This window comes from Sebastes umbrosus, chromosome 1 (genome assembly GCF_015220745.1).
Source record: "Sebastes umbrosus isolate fSebUmb1 chromosome 1, fSebUmb1.pri, whole genome shotgun sequence".
NCBI lineage: Eukaryota > Metazoa > Chordata > Actinopteri > Perciformes > Sebastidae > Sebastes > Sebastes umbrosus.
Window position 1 is genome coordinate 40,695,582 of NC_051269.1, and position 25,773 is coordinate 40,721,354.

At 41.9% G+C, this 25,773-nt stretch overlaps 2 protein-coding genes across 2 annotated transcripts; both read left to right on the plus strand.

The window, feature by feature from the left end:
- The first annotated feature begins 1,117 nt into the window (after positions 1–1,117).
- Positions 1,118–13,325, plus strand: LOC119475566 (solute carrier family 45 member 3). The gene is made up of 7 exons (XM_037748436.1): positions 1,118–1,560; positions 2,611–2,852; positions 5,514–5,626; positions 6,800–7,251; positions 7,342–7,607; positions 7,759–7,923; positions 10,605–13,325. The coding sequence occupies exons 1-7, from the start codon at positions 1,383–1,385 to the stop codon at positions 10,746–10,748; spliced, it is 1,560 nt and encodes a 519-aa protein (XP_037604364.1). The 5' UTR covers positions 1,118–1,382; the 3' UTR covers positions 10,749–13,325.
- A 3,680-nt stretch (positions 13,326–17,005) lies between these two features.
- si:ch211-117k10.3 (Krueppel-like factor 15) lies at positions 17,006–24,453 on the plus strand. The gene is made up of 3 exons (XM_037764037.1): positions 17,006–17,373; positions 20,045–21,233; positions 22,993–24,453. The coding sequence occupies exons 2-3, from the start codon at positions 20,101–20,103 to the stop codon at positions 23,159–23,161; spliced, it is 1,302 nt and encodes a 433-aa protein (XP_037619965.1). The 5' UTR covers positions 17,006–17,373; positions 20,045–20,100; the 3' UTR covers positions 23,162–24,453.
- The last annotated feature ends 1,320 nt before the right edge of the window (positions 24,454–25,773 follow it).

Here is a 25,773-nt window from a genome sequence, read left to right on the forward strand (position 1 = left end):
ACAAAAAGGCCTTTGAATGACATGATAATGTGCGAGGTGTTTAGTTCGCAATAAGAATGCCTTTCTTGAATTTCTAGTGCCATTTTTACGCCATGTTGTCTGTACTGACTGCAGTGTAAACACATCCGAGTAAATATGCTACGCTCAGAGCTATTGACGTAGAATAAAAAGCGAGAAAGACGAGTGGGGAGGTGGATGAGTTCAACAAACACATGACCTTTAACCAGGAGGAGATTTGTTTTATAAGTTTTGCTAGTGACGTATGTGACATGTTTTCTGTTCTTATGTTACGTTGTTTTTGTACATATTTTACTTAGTTTACGTAGTTATTTTAAGTCCAATCATGACGTTTTTCCTAAACCTAACTGCGGACGTTATCGTGGTTTTGTAGTGTGGCATACAAATGACACACGAAAAGTTGGATGCAGGAACTTAACTTTGGTTTACAGTTCCAGCAAACATTTCCTCGAACTAATATATATTAGGGCTGTCAAAGTTAACATGATAATAATGCATGGGCTTGAGTTTGCCATGTTATGATTGGAGCATATTGTTTTATGCTAAATGCAGTACCTGTGAGGGTTTCTGGACAATATCTGTCATTGTTTTGTGTTGTTAATTGATTTACAATAATAAATATATACATGCATTTGCATAAAGCAGCATATTTGTCCACTCCCATGTTGATAAGAGTTTTAAATACTTGACAAAGCTCCCTTTAAGGTGTATTTTGAACAGATGAAAAATGTGTGATTAATTCATGACTAACTATGGACAATCATGCGATTAACCACGATTAAATATTTTAAATGGTTGACATCCTTAATATCTATACATTGTATTTTTTTTTGTGAAAATTCCTGCATATTATTATACCTTTAAGGATAAGAGGAGAAATTCAGATTGCAGCGAGTCATCTAAAACACCTACAGGTGCTTTTATGACCCCGTTTACACCTGGTATTAACATGTGATCCGTAGGGCACATGCATGTTAATGAAAGTCCTAAACGGGGCCTATGATTCAGTGTCAACAAACCCTGAAGAGGTTTTATTCTAATACCTAAATACTTCTCAAGTTGGTTGTTTGCACATGATCTTCATCCAACTGCTGAAAATTATGATTTCATGAATGAAAGTTGCTTTTTTTTTTCATCTTTTAGGCCTAATATATTTATACCGTTCTGTTCTCTGAAGACGTCGCGTCTGGTACAATGCCACAGAGCGACCAGCTGACAACCACCCAAAGCCCCTCTGGAAAGTCCTTTTTACTGATCAGCTGTGTTAATATGGGCCGATTATTCCGCATAAGGACTAAACACTGTGAACAGCAAAGATATTACATTCAAACAAGACTGTAAAGGAACGCCTAAAGAAGGCAAAAATGAATAAACCAAAGATGCAGGTGGAAGGTACCAAAACAAAAGACCTGGTGTGGAAGTTGTTTCTGGTGAACATTGTATCGTGCAGTCTGGAGGTGTGCATGGCTGCAGTGACCGTCTACATCCCACCTCTGCTGCTGCAGACCGGCATGGAGGAACGCTACATGACCATGGTGCTCGGTAAGTGGATGAACCGTATACACGCTGGGTGACTAATGTACTGACAGGTCAAACCCGACCCAGTTCACTTGGACTTCCTGTGTGGAGTTTACATGTTCTCACCGTGTTCATGTGGCTGATTTAAGACTTAAAGGGACTATATGTAAGAATCAGAAATTGCTTGTTCACAGCGACACCTGTGGCCGTTAAGTCAACGACAGTCAGCGTCCTGTTGACCGCGTCGCACTTGTTCTCGCTCTACATAGACATGAACGAGCATCAGTCAAAACAGTGAGGCGACACACGTCAGCTAAAACCACAATATCACTCTATATTTCACCTGCTTGGCAGTAATGTTAGCTGACCAGACGAAGGTCTCTCCATGAATTGATGCTGATACTGTGTTTCCTGCTTCAGCCTCCCGACCGTGGTCAGAAGGAACAGGGGAGACACCGGAGTTTCGGTTGGAGACGATAACGTTACTCCCTGCGGAGCCCCGTTTATTCATTCAGCAGCAGGAAACGACACGTCTGGAGGAGCTGAAGCATTTATTTCTGCACAAACGTCCACTGTACATTCACTAGATATTCTCAGAGCTGAACTAACTCTTCTGCAGTGTGTAGAGTGCGCGCATGCACGTGAGAGGTGGAGCCAGATAGCGAGAACGAGCGCGATGTGTGAGTGAAGGCAAGCAGGCAGGCAGAGGAGCTGAGTACAGCGTCGACTCCGGCCCTGGAGACCAAAGCTATGGTCTCCCCTGTGTCTTCTGAGCGCGGTCGGGGGGCTGGAGCAGGAAGAGTTGACACTGTTTTGCAGAACGGGCTTCACTAGATATAACTTTGTGGAAGTGGAAGAAGTTACAAACAGTACCTTTAAGTATATTGATAAATACTTAAAAAGTAAACTGAAACTCTCTTATTCTAAGTTTAAAAGAAGTATACTAATAGCACACTTGAATAAACTTCTTTTTGGTAAAGGTAACCAGTCTCAACTGCCGGTTCCTCACTGGTCAGTGGGTGTGTTTTCAGAACCAATGTAATCCCATTAACAGGCTCCCTCTCTTTCTGCCAGGGGTGGCTCCAGTCCTGGGTTTGATCAGTATACCCGTGATCGGCTCAGCTAGCGATTCGTGGGAGGGTCGCTTTGGTCGTCGCCGGCCGTTTATCTGGATGCTCAGTCTTGGAGTTTTACTGGGCCTGCAGGTGATGCCTCGGGCCGGGCGCCTGGCGGTGCTAATGTCCCCACAGCACCCTCACCGGCTGGAAGCTCTTCTGCAGGCCGGAGCTGTGTGTCTCATAGAGTTCTGTGTGAACGTGAGTTAATTTACTCCTTCCCTGTCTCTCAGAGAATTGATTTCAACATACTCCTGCTGGTTTACAAAGCACTAAATGATTTAGGGCCAAAATACATTTCTGATCTTCTGCTATGTTCTGAATCATCCAGACCTCTCAGGTCATCTGGATCAGGTCTGCTTAGTGTCCCCAGAGTCACAACTAAACATGCAGAAGCAGCGTTCAGTTTTTATGCACCAAACATTTGGAACAAGCTCCCAGAAACCTGCAGGACCGCTCCAACTCTGAGTTCTTTTAAATCAAAGCTTCAAAACAGAACACTATGTTAGAATGTGTGTCATGATGTGCTAACAAAGCCAGCTGTAATCACAGCTCAACAACCTGTCATTGTGACTTTAAGTACAAGGCTACTAAACTGGAATAACTGGTTTATATTTTAGTGGTCTTTTCTAAAGGTGTTTGCCTTCATTTGAGTACACTCAGTAGTATAATCCTAATCAGAATACCAAATAACCAACACATACCTCATATATTTATGAAGGGTGTAACACTCTTGTGTTCAATACAAGGCCCTTTATTCAACAGAAGGTGTATGTGACACACCGGGCGTTTCATTAACTACAATGTAAACCCATCAGCGGCCGTAAACGCTCAGAGAAAGTGCTATGATGACGTAGTTTAAAGAGCGATGGATCCAACAAACACAGGGCTTTCATCCATTTGTCCTGTATATGTCCTGTGCGTCACGTTTCACTTTCACTTTGCAATCAGCTGACCGTTTGTGTCCCTGTACACAACTTCACGTCACATTTTCACTGTACAAACGGAGTAGATTTAAGCCCAGCCGTGATGTTTTTTTCCTAAACTTAACTTTAGTGGTTTTGATGCCAAAAATCAGCCCGTTTGCACGAAAAGGAGTATGAATGCCACGATAATGTGCATAATAGGCATTTAGCGTGCAATAAGAACATTCTTGATTTCTACATGTAATGCGCCATATATCCTGTATTTAATGTTAAAGGGACTATTTGTAACTTTCAGAAATGTTTCTTAACAGCGACACCTGTGGCCGTGAAATCAACGAAAGTCAGCGTCGGGCTCGCGCTTGCTCGCTCTAAATATACCTGAACGAGCATCGCTCAAAACAGTGAGGCGACACACGTCAGCTAAAAGCACAATATCACTCTATATTTCAGCTGCTTGGCAGTAATGTTAGCTGACCAGACGGACATAATTTAGATCTGATCCTAGTGTTGGCTTTTCCTGCCTAAGTGCAGGCTGATGCAGCGGGGCTCTGCAGCATGTCTCCCTGCTCTCTCCGCCCGCAGCCGGAGAGAGCAGAGGAGACACCGGCACCCGGTCGGTAACGAGAGGGTAACGTAACTCTCTGAAGAGCTCCGTCAATTCACAAGACACGGGAAAGCTCTGTTGGTCTGGAGGAACTGCAGCATTTATTTCTGCACAAACGTCCCCTGTGCATTCACTAGATATTCTCATAGCTAAACTAACTCTTCTGCAGTGTGGAGTGAGCGCGCGTTCACGTCTAGAGGTGGAGCGAAACAGCGAGGACGCGCGCATTCTGAGTGAAGGAGAGCAGGCAGAGGAGACAAGGCTCCAGCCACACGCGAGCGCGCATATGCGAACGAGCATGTGTGGCGACCCGCTACATTTATACACTTAAAAAGTTACAAATAGTCCCTTTAAATGTATAAATGCTACGGTAAGAGTGAGTGACGTAGTATAAAAAGCGAGGAAGACCGTTAATGGTGGATGGGTCCAACAAATACCAGACTTTCAACCAGGAGACAGTGTTCAAGAAAGGCGTTTTGTTTTGTAAGGTACATTAGTGACGTTAGTCACGTGACGATTGTCACATGTTTTTAAGAGACGACGTTTGTGACGTGTTTTCCTTAGTTGTGTTGCATTGATTTCCGTACGTATTTTACTTAGTTTTCGTACTTATTTTAAGCCCCATCATGACGTTTTTCCTTAACCTAACTAAGTGGGTTTGTGCCTAATCCTAAACAAGTGTTTTTGTTTAATTTACAACATGCACGTGTTTTCTGCGACCGAAAAGTGACACCGAGGGGTCTGGCAAAGCATCAGAATGTGACGAGTTGGGATGAGAACGTGTTGTTTATATGCGTTACATTAACGCACATCTTTGGGACTATATCTCTGTCTCTCATCTTCTTTTTATACATCGTTCTGTGAACCTTTGTCCATTCCTTGGACAATTTTGCACTTTTCTGTACAAAACTACCACTTCTAAAATCTGCACAGCCCTTTCATTTTAATTCAGATATAATGTACATATTTGATTAGTATTTCTTCATATCTTTATTATAATTTTCTATTCTATTATGTTTCTTGATTTTTGCAATACTTTAAATTTAATTTTCTCTTACTATATTTATGTTATCCATCAATACACTAAAGCAAATTTCTTGCATATGAAACATACTTGGCAATAAACCAGATTATGATTCTGATAAATTTAGTATTATGCACTTCTTTGCCCCAGTCACTCACCTTTCTTCTAACCCCCAGCCATGTTGTGTGTCTGTCTGCCATGTTTTCCACTGCCTGCTTTAGGCTTATACCCAGTACAGTTAACAGGGACAGAACTGACCTGTCAACCAACCCCCCCCAAGCCAGCTAAGCCTTGTGTTTCCTCCTCAGGCCTGTCTAACCGTGCTGTTGGCCCTGCTGTCGGACCTGTTCCCTGGGGAGGAGGAGATCCGCAGAGCGTTCTCAGTATATTCCATGATGACGAGTCTGGGGGGATGCCTGGGGTGAGGAACTTATTCCTTCCTCTTCTAACTCTGCTCTGTCTCTCGCTTGCTGTCTTTCATTTTACATGTCTGTAAAGGGGAGACTCGTGGGTACCCATAGTTCCCATTTTCATTCACATATCTTGAGGTCAGAGGTTAAGGGACTCCTTTAAAAATGGCCATGCCAGTTTTTCATCGACAAAATTTAGCGCAGGTTTGGAGCGTTATTTAACCTCCTTGGCAACAAGCTAGTATGACATTCCTATATCGCAAGTTGCGCTAATGCGTTAAAGAAATTAGTGGCATTAAAATTAATTTGCTTTAACGCATTGTTATCGCATTGACTTTGACAGCCCTGGTATTAATATAAATGGAATATAATATTCATAACTATGTTTAGTGTACAATCACCTGAACCTGAAGAATCCCTTCATATCTACATAGGGAGCTGGTCCGACTTGTCGGAGTCCGTCATGTTGTTTTTACAGTAGTCCAGAACTTTAGCGAGAGCCTTTCTCATTTTTATGTTACCTGAAGGCCACCGTAGTTCTCCAACACGCTTGTGAAACTGCGGTAATGTGATACTCAGAGTGCAAAACCGTGTTAAAACCGTGTAAAAGTAGTGTTATTATGGTGAGGATGGCCTCTGAGTGAGGCAGGTTTTGCACTCAGCGGCTAACATTACTTCAGTCTTTGAAAGGCAGGAGTGAGCAAAGGGGTATTCAGTTGGTTGCAAGTAATAAGATAAGTTATCTTAAGTTAAATTATTTAACAAGATAAGTTGTTAATTTTCATTCATTTGTCTGGCTTTTTATGTTTCGTAACGTTACTGCTCCTCTGCTCGTTTTAGTTGTTACTGGACAACCTCACCTCAGTGAGTCTACGACTTGCTGTTAGTCGATTTAGTTTATACGGAAGTTAGCCCGCAACAACGCTCGCAATGGCAACGGTACACATAAGACATGGTACACCGCTACGTTGATTTGAATGGAAATGTCCGTTCTACTCCTATTCTATTTCTATGACTACAACACTGGGCAGCGGTGTGCATTTCTGTCTGCCTGGGTGTCTTTTTTATACCAAATCCTACAATACGTTATTATGTAAGTGCCTTTAAGTAAATATCAAGTAAGATGTTATCAGAGATGGACCTAATTTTGTTCTCCGTGTCACTATGTTAAACTCTAAATTCAGGTTCCTGCTCCCTGCCGTGGACTGGAGCCAAGCACCCGTAGCGACATACCTGGGAGGCCAAGAGTCCTTCATCTACACCCTGCTCACCTTCCTCTTCCTCAGCTGCCTTCTCCCCACCGTCTTCATCCAGGAGGAGACGGGAACCAGAGGAGGAGAGAGGAAGACAGTCGCCCCTTTGAGAAGCTGGAGCAGCAGATGCTGCTCTCGGCCTCAGTGTTCCATCGTCACACTCGGTCGATGTGTGTCAGCGTGTACGTCAGTGTTCCCTCGCTCCTACGCAGCGTGCACGCGTGTGCCGACGGTCATATGGCGACTGTTTGTGGCGGAGACGTGCAGCTGGATGGCGCTGATGAGCGTCGTGATCTTCTTTGCTGACTTTATGGGGGAGGGGTTGTACAAAGGAGTGCCGAGCGCAGAGCCGCAGTCACAGGGAAGAAAACATTACGATGAAGGTAGAGTGCTCCTTTAGCTCCGCCCACTCAGGTTGAACTCAACCAATGAGATTCATTTGCCTTGTACCCACTTCCTTCCTGTGTGTCCAGGTGTGCGTATGGCCAGCCTGGGTCTCTTCCTGCAGTGCGTGGTATCGCTGCTGTGCTCTGTGCTGATGGACTCCTGGGTTGCTCTGCTGGGAGCCAGGGTGGTGTACAGCAGCAGTGCAGCTCTGCTGGTGTTTACCACCGCCTTCATGAGCGTCTCAAACAGCGTGGTAACGGTCACCGTCATGGCGGCCGTGACAGGATACACACTCTCCGTCCTTCAGATCGTGCCGTACACCCTGCTGTGTCTCTATCACTCAGACAGTCAGGTAAGTTACACACAGAAGACACTGGTACTTCACATGCAAACATGCAGGGAAGCGTAAACCTTTTCACACCTGTGGATGCTGACATACACTTTTATGTTAAATATCAATATTATAGCGCTTGTCTCCCTTTGCTCATCCTTCTGTCTTCAAGGCTTTCTTCACATCATCCAAGCCCAGACATCGACAGCTCAGCGGCAACACCGGGGAACCCCAAGTTTCAGTGTTTGCGGGTGGAGGCACCAAAGGCGAAGCAGTCTCACAGAGAGGGATCTGTTTTGACATGGCGATAGTGGACAGCGCCTACCTTCTCTCACAGGTAACGTGGCTGATCTGAAGATGAATCGGTGATTCAAAATTACCGATCATTAATCATTTATTGTAAAAACAGTTGTAGAAACATTTTCTTCTTCTTTCATCATCCCCCTCTTCTTCTTCTTCTTCTCCATCCTTTGTCCTTATTTTTTCTGTCAGAGGCCGCTCTATTACCCTTTCCACTTCCTGACAGTCTCTGCTTTGCTTTGGCAATTTTCATTCACATGAATGGAGGAAGGAAAATAACTCTGGATTCGGCTATCGGTGCATTTTACAACTTTTAGGAGCTCATGATTTAAATAAGGACTATTTAAGTGTTCATACTTGAATTACTGTTCATAGAGCGCAGACCTCCGCCAACGTGTGACTATAACAGATCACAGCTCACAGCTGGCGGTACCGTGAGGTGGTCGTAACGGCGGATGCCTCTCTCATTCAGCAGCCTCGTTATGTCTGTTTAACATTACACTACCTTGTCTGTCATCCCGTCATCTACCGTTTTGTTCTTTCTCACTGTGGACGGCCAGCAGCTCCCGCACCTCAATGTCTCGCCACACATCCACACACGTATCTCTCTGCTCTCGGAAGGAGGATCATGATCCGGATCGCTGCCAATTCTAAAGGATTGTTCATTGTGCCACACCCCACCCCTCCAAAAAATGTCATTCAAATCCATCGCAGACTTTAGAAGTAATCCTGCTAATGGACAAACCAACAAACAAACCAACGCTGGTGAAAACATAACCTCCTTCCTAGGCCTAGGACTCTATTTCTAACATATCGCTACAGCTTATACACACTTTATTTATACAACGAGACTCTTTTTACATTAGCGCTTTGCCAAACCCAAATCTAGCCTTGCCCCACTTGAGACAGTGTTATCTTAGGAAATTAAAATAAAACTCACCTCAATCCATCACTCATTGTGACAGTGTTAATCTTAAATTCTTAAAAAGTTTATTCAGACAGGAATCTGGTATGCCAGGGTTTAGCTCTGCCACACGGGAGACCGCAACAAAAACACCAATGGGTGCAGCCCTGTGAGCTTTATTTCGCCTAGAATCAGTTTCTATTCGGTAGACTGTGAATTCCCTTCACAAACACACTGTGAAAAGGTTAAGGTTGAAAGACGAAAACACGGACACCCCCCAGACCGGACAACACCGTGGTAGCGACCTGTCAATCACGAGGTAGCCCCGCCCTAAAGCATCCCCTGCTTTATGGTCTATCTGACTCTAATTGGGACCATCATTTACTAAATGAACATCATGCTGTATTGAAGAAGACTTGAAACTAGCGATTGAGACCATAAACTCATGTTTACAATGTTTACTGAGGTAATAAATCAAGAGAGAAGTAGGCTCATATTCTCATAGACTTCTATAAACTCAGACTTCTTTTAGCAACCAGAGGAGTCGCCCCCTGCTGGCTGTTAGAGAGAATGCAAGTTTAAGTCACTTCAGTATTGGCTTCACTTTTCAGACCCCGGAGATCCTCTTACCAAACATTCATAACATGCCCACAATTGTTAGCATGTTAGCATGCCCGTGCAAAACATGTAACCTGGTTCTAGATCTCTGTTAGCTGCCCACATCTCTGATTTGTGTTTCTGTTTATTGACGACAATTTTGAACGCCCCATTAGAGAAACAGGCTGAGCTTCAGGTGTATGCTGTAGCTAGATAGATAGCTATAACTACCTAATTAACACACTAATCTAAGATGCTTAACTAAATACAGCCATAGTGACAGAAAAATGGCCACAAAGAATCATTCTGACGCGTGAATGAGATGATTGATGCAGCTGTACAAGTTGTTGTAGGCGGTTTATAAAAATAATCACTCTCAAATCTGTATATTTCTTCTATTGTTGTGAATGTTTACTGTTCCTATAGCAACAGTTAGTGCAGCTTCCATGTTGACTACTAATAGAGAGCTGCAGGAATGAGTCCTAAAACCCGGAAATGAGTTAGCATTTCTGCACTTCCGGTTCCCTCGTCTGGAAGTCAATGGGTTTTTAGTCACTTGAAATGCGGTCTGTGGTTAATACAAGCTTATATGAGATTTTAACGTTTTGTTCTACGATATAAAATATGTCAGTAAATATCCCATTCATGAGTTTTTAAGCTTTAACGTGTCTTAAAAAAGGCGGTTGCTAACAAGAGGTTAGCAATGTCGACCGTGTCATGCCATGTGACCGTGGTGTAGTTCGTTTATAGCCTAACGTTAGCTCTTTACTCCTGTCGATTGCATTCACACTTCAAAAATCATAAAAGTGGTGTTCAGTTGTGGAGATTATCCTGCTGAACAAAACGTGTAAATTTCATAAATGTTTGTTTTTCACAGAGCTTATTTATGCAATAATCCAAAAGCCAATGGAACAATCCCATTGGGTGTTTGCAGAGTGAACCAGAGCGATGCTAACTTCCTGGTTGACCTACAAATATTTGTTATCCCTGCAGCACTCTATTGGTTAGAGCAAAACAAAATAGCCTACCCATCCTTTCAAAGTGACTGAATTAATAAAACAAAATGTCATTCAGTCTGATCATTCAGGCTAGTAAAACAGGCCTATTTTTCAAGAGACACATTTTTAGAATTGATTAAAACCTTTATTCTTAAATCTTTATATGCATAGAAAATGTCCTCATCACCCATTTAAAATGTAATTCTGTATCTCCTGCAGTTGGTGCCGGCAATGTGCCTCGGCTCCATAGTGCAGCTGGCTAACAGTTCGAGGGCTTACATGGCCTCGGCCTGCTGCTTCAGCCTGCTGGCGCTTTTTTGCTCTACCAGGGTCGTCTACAGCCACGCTGAGCTCCAACGCTGACCGTCTCTCCATCAAACACACCAGCAGAGGATGGACAGTAACCTCTGATGCTGAACTAGTTACAGTTACTGCGTTCTTCTTCTTCTCAGGAACATGTTGTGACATACATAGAGCAAACCTTTTAAGAATTGTGTTGTATTGTCATCGCAAGGTCAAGACACATGCCATGTGTCAAGTCAGCACATTCTCAAGGCCAGTGATGAGATGTGGATGAATGAGCTGCTTTCATCGCAGTCAAAACTATTTATTGTGGGTAAAATGAAGCTATGTTATGTTAATTGAGTTTCTATGTTTTGGGTTTGTTTTGATGTTGGGTTCAAGGATGATGTGATTTGATTTTGGTGGTCAAAGGTCAAGGTCACTGTGACCTCACATCCGTCCCATTCTCTCAGGAACGCCTTGAGTGAATGTCTTCAAATTTGGCACAAACAGACACTTAGACCCGGTAAGGGTCAAGGTCACCGTGACCTCACGTCCGTCCCATTCTGGTGAAATCTCAGGAACGCCTTGAGCTAATTTCTTCAAATTTGGCAGAAACTTCCTCTTGGAATCAAGGATGAACTCATTAGATTTTGGTAGTCAAAGGTCAAGGTCACTGTGACCTTACATCCGTCTCATTCTCATGAAAGCATTATCTCAGGAACACTTTGAGCAAATGTCTTCAAATTTGGTACAAACTTCCACTTCGACTCAAGGTTGAACTGATTAGGTCAAAGGTCACTCTGACCTCACGTCCGTCCCATTCTAGTGACATCTCAGGAACGCCTTCAGCGAATTCCTTCAAATTTTGCACCAACATCCACTTCAACAAGGATGAACTTATTATATTTTGTTTGATGAAGGTCAAAGGTCACCGTGACTTTACGACTGTCCCATTCTCGTGATATTTTGGGATCGCCTTGATCAAATTTCCTCGAATTTGGCGTAAACATCCATTTCATCAAGGTGAAGTGATTAAATTTTTTTGGTTAAAGGTCAAGGTCACCATGACCTCACACTCGTCCCATTCTCATGAAATCTTGGGAACGCCTTGAGCAATTTTCCTCAAATGGCACAAATATCCACTTAGACTCAAGGTTGAAGGGATTAGATTTAGGTAGTCAAAGGTCAAAGGTCAAAGGTCATTGTGAAGGTCATCGTCCCAATCTTGTGATATCTCAGGAGCACTTTGAGCAAATTTCTTCAAGTTTGAAGTGATTCGATTTTGTTGATTAAACGTCAAAGGTCAAGAATCCATATGCTAATTATGATGTTTTGCACAAAAGTCCAACATGATGAAATGATGAAGTGACGACATTTTGGACAGACATGGATGTAAACTGCAACTTCACTGGTTGGTGGAGCCAAACAGCCTCGAGGCGGTAATTCTAGTTTTTTTTTTATAATCTTGTACGGGTAATGAAAGGGAGCGACATCCTGCTGTGTACTGTTGCTAAGAAACCACAGTGGAGTCTTGACACTCATTGTGTGCTGCATTATGCTGCAGTCTTCTCGTCCATATGCTCTGTTTGGCTTCTGTGGAGGATCAGTAATAATAACTGAATGACACCGATTACCCAAGAGAAATCAACCTTTATAGCAAAACAAAGCTTCCTTTACAGCACAAGAGTCCCACTTGTTTGGAGCTATACTGGTTCTTCCTGATCTCCACACCCTGTCCTACTATTGTGCTGTACCACTTCTGGCAACATGTTAACATCTCAGGGACAATATTGACTTTACAAAGTTTACAGTTTGTCTGTCAGATGTTCTTAACCTTCCTGTTGTCCTCGGGTCAAATTTGACCCGTTTACAAACTTCATCATATTACGAATATGGGTTTCTTTCATCTGATTAACATGGATGAAAGTAATTCATAATTTCTGGGGGGTTTTCTATGATCAAAAAGGAGGTATAATTTCATGTAAATGAAGTTTATTGACCATAAATTACAGAAAAAAGTGTAAAACTTGTGGTAATGAGTTGGAATGAAGTTTGCTGAAAAGGTGTCATTATGTGCTGCCATTGAAAATGTTTTATATTATAATATTTATAATATTCTGACTAAACTTTGACATATACCCATCTGTGATAATCCATCAATATTATGTTCCACTGATAGTCAAAATAATTAAAAATTTCGGCTTTTTTTACTCAAACATTAGGTGTAATTTAATGGAAATAATATTTATTAACCATAAATTCCCCCCAAAAAGTATAAATCATGTGGTAATGAGTTGGAACGAGGTTGGCTAAAAAGGTGTAACACAGAATTAGGTGGTAATTTATAGTTTATGGTTTATAAACTGTCAAACCAGACCAAAATTTGCACGGTCGACGGGAAGACAATAGGAGGGTTAACTAGAATAAGTCTACAGGACGCTCAAATAGTGCTCTGATGGTTCATTTAAGGTGCTTGGCAATGGTGCAACTGAAAGATATCCGCAAGCTAGCGTCGTCCTAAACTACACCGCAGAAGACGTTATTCTGTTCATTCATGGTGTCTCCGCTGACTCACTCAGTTGGCATAGATTGTTTGAAATGTGTAGATTAGTTATTAGAATAATATTTTTGCACTTCATTCAGATATAAGCTTGCAATTACTTCACCACATTTTATTACAGAAGTGTAAAAGTAATAATACCATAAAAGTCAATGTAGTTTATGGTAATTGTAAACTTTACGTGTGTGTGTGTGTGATTTTTTTAATTTATTTTAATAATTTCCCCATCTCCTGTTGGTGTAAAGACTCTGACTCTGCTGAACCACCAGAGGGCCTTTTTGTACAACAGATCAGCAGCGCATCAACATCCAGTCGACTGATGAAGAAGTTTCTTAAAGCACCTTTATATACTTCTTTAAGTTCATTGTGGTAGGAGACGTATAAATAATAGGAGGTTCTCTAAAAGAACAAGACTATAGTGAGGTTATTGTTTGCTTAGGGGCAGTTATACTAACGTCCCTAAAAGAATAATGATGTTTTACTGCTGCTTTATCCACTGCAGTTTTTTGTCGGATATAATACATTTTTGGTACTTTTAATTCTTTTTAAGACACATTTAGATATTTTATAGTTTTCCATGTGTGCCTAAAACATTAATTACAACTGTCAACCTCTCAAACTGGATACATTTTAAGGCACTGGTTCCTAAACCTGGGGGTCCCGACCCCTAGCCAAAGCTTCACTGGGGGTCGCGATGCCTTCTTGATTTTAAGGGGTGTAAGAACATTTTAAAAATATATATATACATTTGGTCTATATCTCAGCATTTCATTCATTTCTGTGACAAAAACTAAATGAAATTGTTATTTGTAATGTTTGGATTATTGTTAATATATTAACAGGATAAGGGCACGGTGAAGACATGAAATATATATATATATATAAAATACAATAATTAATATAACTATATATTACAATAATATAAATATATAATATATATACAAAGTCTCATCTGCCCAAAGTTCATCCAAATCGCTCGTTTTACACAAACTTCCTGCATTTATTGTGTTCACTATTTGGGTTAATAGTACAGTTTATCAGTTGTTCTGTACTGTTATTGTTATGCATTAAATATGATATGAAATTTCTATAAAATATGTAACTGCTGTAAGTCAGGGATCGTCAGTTTATGCAATGATAGAAAATGGGTCCCTTAAGGAAAAAGGTTGGGAACCACGTACTGAAGAAGAAATGCTCACCTACTTGCTAAATATGTTTCTTTCCTACAGCCACTCTGTGTTTCTCCAGCAATAGAGACTCATGTTGTACTTTTATATACACAAAATGAACACACCACTCGTCGACTGAAATACATCTCTCTTTCATAATAATCCCTGTTTGTAGAAGAAAGCTCATTGGAAGAATCCCGGAGAAGATGCTTGTTCCAGGCCACACAACCCGTCTATCTACCCTGACAGCATTTGTCCCAACATGAATTAACATGTCACTGTTTTTCTTATTGTTATTGGTAAACAGAGCAGAGAAGTGTACTGTAGCTGACCCTGCATCTCATAAAGAGGCCTATATTTATTATTGGAAATCAATTAAAAACACAAAACAATGATATATATATATTGTCCAGAAACCCTCACAGGTACTGCATTTAGCATAAAACAATATACTCCAATCATAACATGGCAAACTGCAGCCCAACAGGCAACAACAGCTGTCAGTGTGTCAGTGTGCTGACTTGACTATGACTTGTCCCCAAACTGCTTGTGATTATCATAAAGTGGGCATGTCTGTAAAGGGGAGACTCGTGGGTATCCAGAGAACCCATTTACATTCACATATCTGGAGGTCAGAGGTCAAGGGACCCCTTTGAAAATGGCCTTGCAAGTTTTTCCTCGCCAAAATGTAGTGTAAGTTTGGAGCGTTATTTAACCTCCTTCACAACAAGCTAGTATGACATGGTTGGTACTGATGGATTACATAGGTTATCTAGTTTCATATGATGTCAGTACCTTCCGAGCCCGCTACAACCTCCAAAGGATCGATTGCGTTGATGCGTTAATTCGTTATTGTCGTGTTAACTTTGACAGCCCTAATTGCTAATTTGCAACATTATGAACTGGGTGTAAAAATTGCTGTAATTACAGTTTCTCTCCATTGAATACACCAGACACCAGGGTTCAAATGTACCCTTGTTACAGGGGTCTCCAACCTTTTTAAGAGCTACACATAGCTCCACCAAGTTGTACATCGCCAATAGCAGACATCATTTCTGTCTTACTTTCATGGCAGTCAACACTTCTATTACAATCCCTCCATCGGTGAAGGGCTGTTTGTTTCGTTAGTATGTGCGCCACTAAATGAAGCCTCTGTTGCAGCATTGGCCTTCTTCGTCGGTTTGGTAAACAGAGACTGACGTCTTTTAAGCGTTGTTTTCAGCTCCTTTACCTTCTCCGTTCATAAACTGCTACCAGACGTAAAGTCCCGTGAAAAGTTGCCGTGAAAAGTTGCCGTGGACTTTGGTGAAGTGGCACTCGACGTTACATCTTCTACCGACTGACACGCTTGCACCGCAAATGAGACATACTCATCTGTCATCATCCATTCCTCAATAAAATAGTATATTTTTTGCTTTTTATTTTTTTTTACGGTCTTTGTAAATTCTGGTGTACGCTTGCTGGTCTGCTAACATCACCTGATGTTACTGATGTCATGAAATTTGAAAGCAGCACAACTTGTTTAATTGTCGGCTGATTGGCGAATAATCATTTTGTGTCAGAAGGGGGCGCGATGTCTGTGAATTTGATTGAATAGAAATTTAAACCGGTTTACCATGTGACTTTGTGTTATCAAATTTATGTCCATATTCTTTTAACCTTTAGTGAGCCACTCAGACACAGGTAGCTTTCAAGATTCAAGACTCAAGATTCAAGATGTTTATTGTCACACTGGTTATACAAGTACAATCGTGTGAAATACTTTTTGCTGGGAAGCTCCATTAAAAGTAAGTTATACAATTAATAAAAAGAAATACTAAAGGCCAGACAGTAATCCAAGTATGTGCAATATAAAAAAAAAAAAAAATGCCTGTGCAATATTTTCATAGTATGCAACCTCTACTGCTCCCATATATATATATATATATATATATAATTTTTATATATATATATATATGCTTCTATATTTACCATATACCAAGTATTTCCTTTATTATTATACTGTATATTATTTGTAAATACACTATTATTTTTATTTTTATTTAATTTAATTTTTTGCTACTTAACTTACTGTTTTCTTAATGGAGCTTCCCAGCAAAAAGTATTTCACACGATTGTACCTGTAAAACAGGTGTGACAATAAACATCTTAAATCTTGAATCTTGACAGAGGCATATTAAGAAAATATATACAAAGAGGCAGTGAGATAAATATCGAAGCATATACACTGTATATATATATATATATATGGGAGCAGTAGAGGTTGCATACTATGAAAATATTGAATAGGCATTTATTTATTTATTTATTTATTTATTTATTTTTATATATTTTTCTTTTTACTTGTTGGAGACCCCTGCTTTGTTATAATCAAAGCTGGAAAATACATCGACAGACTAGTATATATATTCAGCAGCAGGATGTTGTCACACATACATATATATATATATTTATTTATTTATGTCATAATTTAAACTTTATATATATATATATATATATATATATATATATATTTATTTATGTCATAATTTAAACTTTATATATATATATATATATATATTTATATATATATATATATATATATATATTTATTTATGTCATAATTTAAACTTTATATATATATATATATATATCTCAATAGGCCACATTGTGTTTGGGGTTGAGAGTCGTGATCCTCCATCAACACATGGCAGTCAGAATTTATCGAGCGGCGGCCAATCAGAACGCTCCTTTTAGGGCGAGCCTCCGCCGCGCTCAGCCAATCAGAGACGCGGATCGGGACTCGTGCCTCCGGAGGTTTGTGCAGCAATGCAGGTCACGTGATGCTGGGAACAGGAATGCCAACATGGACCCGTGGCAAGGACGGGATGTGAGAGAGCTCCGACAATAACACGACGGAGGAAGAAAACAACCAGGAGAAAACAGCATCCACGGTGCTGCGACTCTGCACGGAGCCTCCAGCGAGCTGCTCACGGTAGGTCGAGCTGCGATGCCGCTGCTGCTCGGTTCTCTGCTCGGTTCTCTGCTCGGTTCTCTGCTCGGTTCTCTCGGTTCTCTCGGTTCTCTCGGTTCTCCTGCTCGGAGGAGTATAAATAGAACATTTCCTTTTGACCCAGCCGAACTTGAGACTCGTGGATTCCGATGCAGACGAACACAAGCAGAGAGTCGCATCGGTGTTTCCTTCGTGTTTTCATTCCTTCCTCTCGGTTCTCGGTTCTCCGGGCGCGTCAGGTCGGGCCGTGTTTACCCAGCAGCCCGCAGCCCTCCGAGCTCTGTGTTACTGCACGGTGTGAAGTATGAGAGGCCCTGCTGCAACATGTGCCCGACGCTCTGACAGCAGCCAGGCAGCCTTTACCGGAGATAAAGAGAGACCAGCAGCCAGGCAGCCTTTACCGGAGATAAAGAGAGACTTTAATCTAGCTGGACTCAGACTGCCAACTAAAGATTAACTTTCAATACACTTCAGATTTACATAACCAAAGACATTTTCCATGACACTCTTTTAAAGTGGCAGATTTTCCATTTAAATTAATGTCTGATAAGTAGCTTTCTTTTGCAAAATGGTGATTGAGCTGATGAAAGTATTGCAATTCTGTCAATCAATTAAAATATTTAATCACGATTAATCGCAAATTAACACTTTTTATCTGTTCAAAATGTACCTGCAAATGTATGTATATATTTATTGTTGGAAATCAATTAACAACACAAAACAATGACAGATGTTGTCCAGAAACCCTCACAGGTACTGCATTTAGCATAAAACAATATGCTCAAATCATAACATGGCAATAACCAAAGACATTTTCCATGACACTCTTTTAAAGTGGCAGATTTTCATTTAAATAAATGTCTGATAACTAGCTTTCTTTTGCAAAATGAGGACACACAATGGTGATGGAGCTGATGAAAGTATTGCAATTCTAATAATATTTATATAAATATTTAATTAATCGCATGATTGTCCATAGTTTATCACGATTGATTGCACACTTTTTATCTGTTCAAAATGTACCTTAAAGGGAGATTTGTCAAGTTATTTAATACTCTTATCAACATGGGAGTGGACACATATGCTGCTTTATGCAAATGTATGTATATATGTGTATATGAAAGTATTGCAATTCTGTCAATCGATGATACGTCACTTTCTAAAGCCAAATGAGGAAACACAACGGTGATTGAGCTGATCGATTAAATTATTTAATTAATCCCATAATTGTCCGTAGTTTATAACAATTAATCGCACATTTCTTATCTGTTCAAAATGTACTTATTTACCTACCTAAGTATTTAATACTCTTATCAACATGGGAGTGGGCAAATATGCTTGTTTTATGCAAAATGATGTATATATTTATTATTGGAAATCAATTAACAACACAAAACAATGACACATATTGTCCAGAAACCCTCACAGGTACTGCATTTAGCATAAAACAATATGCTCAAAATAAACAACAGCTGTCAGTGTGTCAGTGTGCTGACTTGACTATGACTTGCCCCAAACTGCATGTGATTATCATAAAGTGGTCATGTCTGTAAAGGGGAGACTCGTGGGTACCCATAGAACCCATTTACATTCACTGATCTGGAGGTCAGAGGTCAAGGGACCCCTTTGAAAATGGCCATGCCAGTTTTTCCTCGCCAAAATTTAGCGTAAGTTTGGAGCGTTGTTTAACCTCCTTCATGACAAGCTAGTATGACGATGGATGACGATGGATTCATTAGTTTCTAGTTTCATATGATGCCAGTATCTTCTGAGCCCGCTACAACCTCTGAAAGATCGATTGCGTTAAAGAAATTAGTGGTGTTAAAACAATTTGCATTAATTATTATTATTATCGCGTTAACTTTGACCGCCCTAATTCCAATATTTATATTTTTGCAATATTATGAACTGGGTGTCTGTGGGGTCATTCCCGAAAAAAAATGCCATATTACAGTTTCACACCGAAAAATGGAACTATGCACACATTTCTGAAAACTTGAAGCTCCTGTACATATACATTTCATTTTTCTATTCTATTGCTAAGCTTGTGTATCAACAAGAAGACTCCAGTCTGCTAAACTCTGAGCACATTGTTTTCACTTAGATATTTTAAATCAACCAGGACTGAAGTCTTAAGGATTGCCACTTTATTATGTATTTATAATATCTGTTACCGCTGCCTCATTTTATATACATATGTATAGATGTTTCCAATGCCATTCTGTCGCTAGGGCAATAGCTTTAGTCCAAGATTACTTCTTGTCAGCTATGACCATTGCCATGGTAATCAACCTCTAAATCAGTATTCAAATGCTTTGTTTTTTTTTGTTTTGTTTATCCAAATATGCAATAATAAAGAATAAATCCCAAATAGTCCATGAAATAAGGAATAATCCTACATTATTCATTATTTATGTTCAACGTTATTATTAAAGTATATATCTTTATTTTCTATCAAAGTTGAATATTGCCTTTCAAGTTAGTAAAAAACAAATACAAAAATCAAGTAGGAAAAAAAATGACTTCTTAAATATGTTGTTTGTTGCCAAAGGTTAGTGTAAAGTTTAAAACCCGGGCGTTGAGGTAAATAGCTCTTCATGCACTTCCTCTCTCTGCTGGGTAATAAAATCCAATCTCTATGTCGCCTTTGCAGGTTTTTGTGATCTCACTTCTGGATAGTGTTTCCTCCACATCCTCTCCTCTGGATCAATGGTGTCTCTCAGCAGCAGACCGCTGAGTTTGGACAATGACGTGTTCAGGGACAGCAGCAGCAGCAGCCTGTTCTCCCTCGTCCTGGCAGACGCAGCCAGCAGCGAGGGCGGCAGCTCGGCGTCCTGCGACAGCCCCGACGCCGGGGAGCTGGGCGCCGTGCTCAGCTCCAGCCCCGGAGAGGAGGAAGATGAGGAGGAGGAGGACGAAGATGAAGACGAGGGGGCCAGTCTGCATATCTTTCTTGGACCGGCGGGAGAAGAGGAGCCTGCGAGTCAGGAGCCCAAACTGCCAGACTTCCCATTCCATCCCTCCTCCCCGTTCACCCCGACCCTGGAGGACATCGAGGAGTTCTTGAGGGAGAAGATGGAGCTGGTCAAAGACGGGCTGCTGACCCCTAAAGAAGAGGAAGAATCCCCTCGACCCTGCAGTCACTCTCCATCCTCCACTGCACCCCCGGCTGCTTCCTCAGAGACTTGCAGTGACCCCGGGTCTAGTGCAAATCATTGCACTTCAAGCCCAAACACTCCTCAGAACAAGCAAAACAGCCCAGCTGACCTTTCCCCTTCTGCCCAAGTGAACCCCTCACCCTCCACCGTAACCCCGCCAGTGCTCCTGGGCGCTCCGCTGGTCCTCCAGCTCCAGCCCCTCCCTCTGGCCCAGCCTCCCACCCCAACAGGCTCTCCTCCCGGGGCCCAAAGTGGCATCTGGCTCACTCATCTGGTCATGGGGCTCCAGGGTGCTGCCACCGGACAAAATCTCACCCTGCTGGCCCCGCAGGTGCCTTCCGCCACCACCACCTCCACCACCACCACCACCACCACCACCTTGTTATCACTGCACAGCGGAGATCCCAAGTCAGGTGACCAGAAGTACGTGAAGATCGCCCCTCTGCCCATCACTATGAGGACTCTAGAGATCACGGGCTTGACGGGGCTTGGGGGCCAGGGCGGTGGTCTGTTGAAGGCCGTGGCCCCCCGGGTGACCAGGCTGCTGCCGACAGAGAGGGTCCATAAGTGCTCCCACCCCGGCTGTGGGAAGATGTACACCAAAAGCAGCCACCTGAAAGCTCACTTCCGCCGGCATACGGGAGAGAAACCCTACACATGTAGCTGGCCTGAGTGTGGATGGAGGTATGTGGCATCACGTGTACTCTACCAGGTTTAACAGTTAATACATCTCAGGCAGAAACATCCTTTTACATGCACTGGCCAATTTTTAGATTTTGGGCTGTTTTGCTTCCATAACATCTTCTTTCAGACTAGTGGAAGGAAAACATCCAAAATACACATTTATGTGTTCATTTACTAAACTTTGTCTATTTGTATCTGTAGATTTCTCATAAATTCACCAAAAGTTACCATTAGATAATGCCGCATTTAAAAATAACATTTCAGAAAACTTGTAATACAAGAAATAATTGTCTTATTGTATGAAACAACTTTGGAAGTTTCATGGTATAATATATTAATATGCGTTTACAAACTCATCTTGCCTTGACCGCAGGGACCAGGGTCTAGTTAAGTTCAGGGGACTTTTTATCCCCCAAAAAGGCCCCTGGTCGGGGGGTAGTACTATCTGGAAGTACAGGAACTTTAGGGGTGGAGTTTGAAGGGATGATCGTCACTGACACACACACAGCACTGCTCGTGTACCGCTTCATTCATAAAACAAGGAAGTAATCTAGTAATGACTCAGGACCATTTTAGGACGGGTGGGGAACATTTCTCTTTGTTTGCTAACATTAAAAGTAAAGTCAGACTCTGCTGTCGGCTTCCCGACGGGGAGACGGCACGGTGGTGCTGTGAATGAGAGAAAGAAAAGTGATTGTTTCATGGTGGTTACGTTCTAAAACACAAATAAATAACCATCAAACACCCAACAGATGATTTACTGTGGAGACAGACGCTCCCATTTTATTCATTACATCCAACGTGCATCAGTATAAACTATATATGCAGCAGTAAATATCGTCGCTGCTTATTAAAGGGTACATATCATAAAAATCTCTCTGATCAGAAAACATGTGCTTCAACAAGTCATTCAGATCTGGCTCCCCTTCCTATGTCACATGCAGGCTCAATGGAATATACTGTATGGCCTAATTCCAATGTCCACACTCACAGACTCTGAGGCGTGCTCCCGCAAAGTCCTTAAGGGTTTAGGGCTGTCAAATCGTCAAGTGCTTGAGGGCTCTCTCGAAGACAGTTTGAGACCTTTATGAAACACTTCCCGTAAGTCTGCATTTCTGTAGACTTTGCCTGCAGGTTGTTTAACATTGTGACGTTAAACACGGAATTAAAACCCGCAGGTGTAAAAAAAAAAAAAAAGAGCACATGGTTGTTCAGCCAGCCATTTGTATTTACACTATAACATTAACATTAAAGCCCCCGTCCAGCCAGTTTTACTTCCTGTTTCATGTAGTCAGGTATTAGCATAGGAAACGCACCCTTAACACTATAGGGCAGGTTTTAGCATAGGAAACGCACCTTAAACACTATAGGGCAGGTATTAGCATGGACTGGGCTTTTTCAGGTGGCGGTCTTAAAAAGACAGGAACTAAAACGGAGCGTTTCAGACAGAGGGTGAATATAGGTATATTCAGACAGACAGTATGTGGAAAATAATGTGTTTTTTGAACATTAAAACATGTAAACATGATCTAGTAGAAACCCAAAATACAAGTATGAACCTGGAAACGAGCGTGACATGTCCCCTTTAACATTCACTCTTTGGGCCTAGAGCTCCTAGCTGTGTCCTTGTACACCAGATTAGCTCATGTAGGGGACAGTGTTGTCATTCTCATCATCATTAGCCAAATTAGCCGGTGGGCTAATGTGGAAACACGTGGTGTACATCGCTCACTCCGCTCGCCTGCTCTTGTGTCTCCAGGTTCTCCCGATCCGACGAACTGTCCCGTCACCGCCGCTCCCACTCCGGCATCAAGCCGTACGAGTGCTCACTGTGCGAGAAGAAGTTTGCCCGCAGTGATCACTTATCCAAACACACGAAGGTCCACCGCAGCTCCAGGCCTAGCAGGATTATCAGAGCCACCGTGTGACACCTTCAGCTGGCCTAAAACCCTGGCCTGCACCCACCCAGCCTGACCGCGGAGGGGGGGGGTCCGGGTCTCCCTCAGGACTTTTGGTGCTTCACAAGCAGAACTTTCAGAAGAATCGTGAGAGCTGGCTGCTGTTCCCCCCCCCCTCACATTTTCCTTCCTTTCTCTCCTCCCTGCTGTTTATCTTTCACTCTTCCTTCTGAGCAGCTCGTCGTATACTGAGAGCAGCCACCTCAGGAAAAGCTCAGCTGAAAGTGGATTTCCTGGCCTTCACACACACACACACACACACACAAGACAAAACAGTCTTACAGAGGCCCCTCTTGCAGCCACTGCTTGCACTGCTGTCACCCGGTGCTGTTGGAAGTATGGTGGCAACCAGCAGTAGGAGTGTCTGTAATTCTTTTATCCCCATTTCTACTTTTGTGATTCTTCCTCAAAGCCAAACTTCAGGGTCCACGTGGATGAAGCTTCCCAATGTTTTTTTGTTTTTGTATGCTGTTCAAGTGAAAATCACATTTGTTCTAATCATAATGGACATGTGCACGTGGCAGAGCGTGACCGCCCATCGCTGCAGGGTGAAATTATGATTCAAGCAGCAGAATTTTCAGAGTTACAGTTCGCTCTGAATGAACACTATGACTGCTATGAGAAATGTTTTTTGTCAGTCTAAAATTGTGGCTTTTCTCACAATTTGGCCAAACCTGAGAAAAAAAAAAAAGTTTTATGCATCCAGTCCTGGCCTTTTGTCGTATTCGTCCAATCCTAATAGAGAGGTGAAGTCCCGCCCCTTTTGGTGGACCACCATGGGGCCTTATTTCAGAAACAAAATGAACGGTAGTCAACTGCGAGAGATAATTTTTTTTTTGTATCCTGTTTGAATTGCGCCAAGAAACATACATGTGATGTTTCTAGAAAGTCTCAGTTTGTTGTGAAACTGTTGAAGTATCAGACTGTGAAAATACGTAATTAGAATGACAACACGTCCAAAACTCGCGTTAAGTGACGTCTCTCTCTCTCTCTGAAGCCACGATGTCTGTGTGTTTCCTACTGGGATGAACTCACAGGAACAACGGGTCTGATCCTTCTTTCTCTTCCTGACTGATAAAAAGACCAGAGGCCTGTACTATAAATCAGGATTTGGGGTTAGCGAGGTAACGTCAGGGTTAACCCTTCGGGGTTTTAAGTCCTACGAAGGGGTAGATCGCCATGGTAACTTATGCTGAACACCTAACCTGCTCTGGGGCAGGTTAGGTGTTCAGGTTATGTACAGTATATAAAAGCACCGCCTACTGACCAATCAGAGCTCGGTGTGCCGATCATATGATAATATATATATTATTATATATCCCAGCCCCATCTAGACGAATATATCTGACTTTTCAGGCCGTTAAATTAATAAATCTGTTAATTTACGCGTTCACACATCTGCAATTTTTTTCTTTTGCCAGCTGTCCTTCCTGCATTCGGCTGAATTATGTGTTTAACTTCTTCGCAATTGTCTAATATTATAGTTTGTGAAATGTGCCGCTCTGCTGACAGTAGACTTGTCCATGTTTGTGATTGGTCAGATGCTGCTAACATCGCCCCCCTTACATGTGAACGCGCTCATAACCAGACTGAGAAACCCTGGGTTGATTTATCGAGTTGATAACCAGCGTCGTAGGACCGCTTAGCAGGATGACGTTTGCTAGGGTTAGTGAAGCCAGATAACGAGAAGGTATCAAGGGTATGTTGAACTCGCTTCGTAGTACAGGCCTCTGGAGTCGCTGGATAAATTCTGGATTTATTTGTGCGTGCTCATAGCAAAGGTAGCTAGCTGGCTAGGGTTGGTGATGTATATTGGGCGAGACGAGAGATGTAGTTCACTGAGCGGTTTCACACAGAACTAAATGAGACAAACTGAAACTTCCTCGACTTGAAAACGTGTGTTTTAAATTGACAAACATCATATGTGTGATTCATGGTGCAATTCAAACAGGATCAAAAAAATATTCGTCTCTCTCCGTTGGCTGTCGTACATATTTTTTCCTGACATAAGTTCCCATTGTGGTCCATCGGAAGGAGAGAGACTCCGCCTCTCTATCTACCCTGTTTTTGACCCGTATGCCTTTTCTCAGCCCCAGAATGCCCTATAATCTCTATTGATGCCTTTATCCATATCACAAAACCAACCTCACTTGATCCTACTGTTATCATGTGACTGCTCTTATTTAACTGTGATTCTGAACCGGGGGTTGCCAAACCAGAAAACCCTGTTCCGGCCCTGCGAGAGCATGAAAACCACACCGTCGGTGCGTGACAGTTTATAAGCTCTTTGTTCTCTTGAAATCATTGTGCCGCCTGGAAACTTACTCGGCCTATATGTTATATTCTGGCTCAGTGGTGCGAAAGTGATGTGAAACACTGCTCTTTCTTATTTACAGTAGCGGTTACTGTAACACATTTCTCCGTTGGTTACAGCAGCAAGAAAAGCTAATAGTTTTAAACAGCTGGAAAGGCAGCTAACATCTACTCATCTGTATTAGCATACTCAATATAATGTGTATTGAACATAAAGGACAAAGATAACATGTACAGCTTGTAGCCTTTATAATAGATGTTTGTTTTTA

Coding starts and splice junctions, on each gene's coding strand:
- si:ch211-117k10.3 (XM_037764037.1), top strand. CDS start 20,101: ATGGTGTCTCTCAGCAGCAGACCGCTGAGTTTGGACAATGACGTGTTC. Junction 21,234..22,992: donor TGGCCTGAGTGTGGATGGAG/GTATGTGGCATC, acceptor TTGTGTCTCCAG/GTTCTCCCGATCCGACGAAC.
- LOC119475566 (XM_037748436.1), top strand. CDS start 1,383: ATGAATAAACCAAAGATGCAGGTGGAAGGTACCAAAACAAAAGACCTG. Junction 2,853..5,513: donor TCATAGAGTTCTGTGTGAAC/GTGAGTTAATTT, acceptor TTTCCTCCTCAG/GCCTGTCTAACCGTGCTGTT. Junction 7,252..7,341: donor AAGAAAACATTACGATGAAG/GTAGAGTGCTCC, acceptor CTGTGTGTCCAG/GTGTGCGTATGGCCAGCCTG.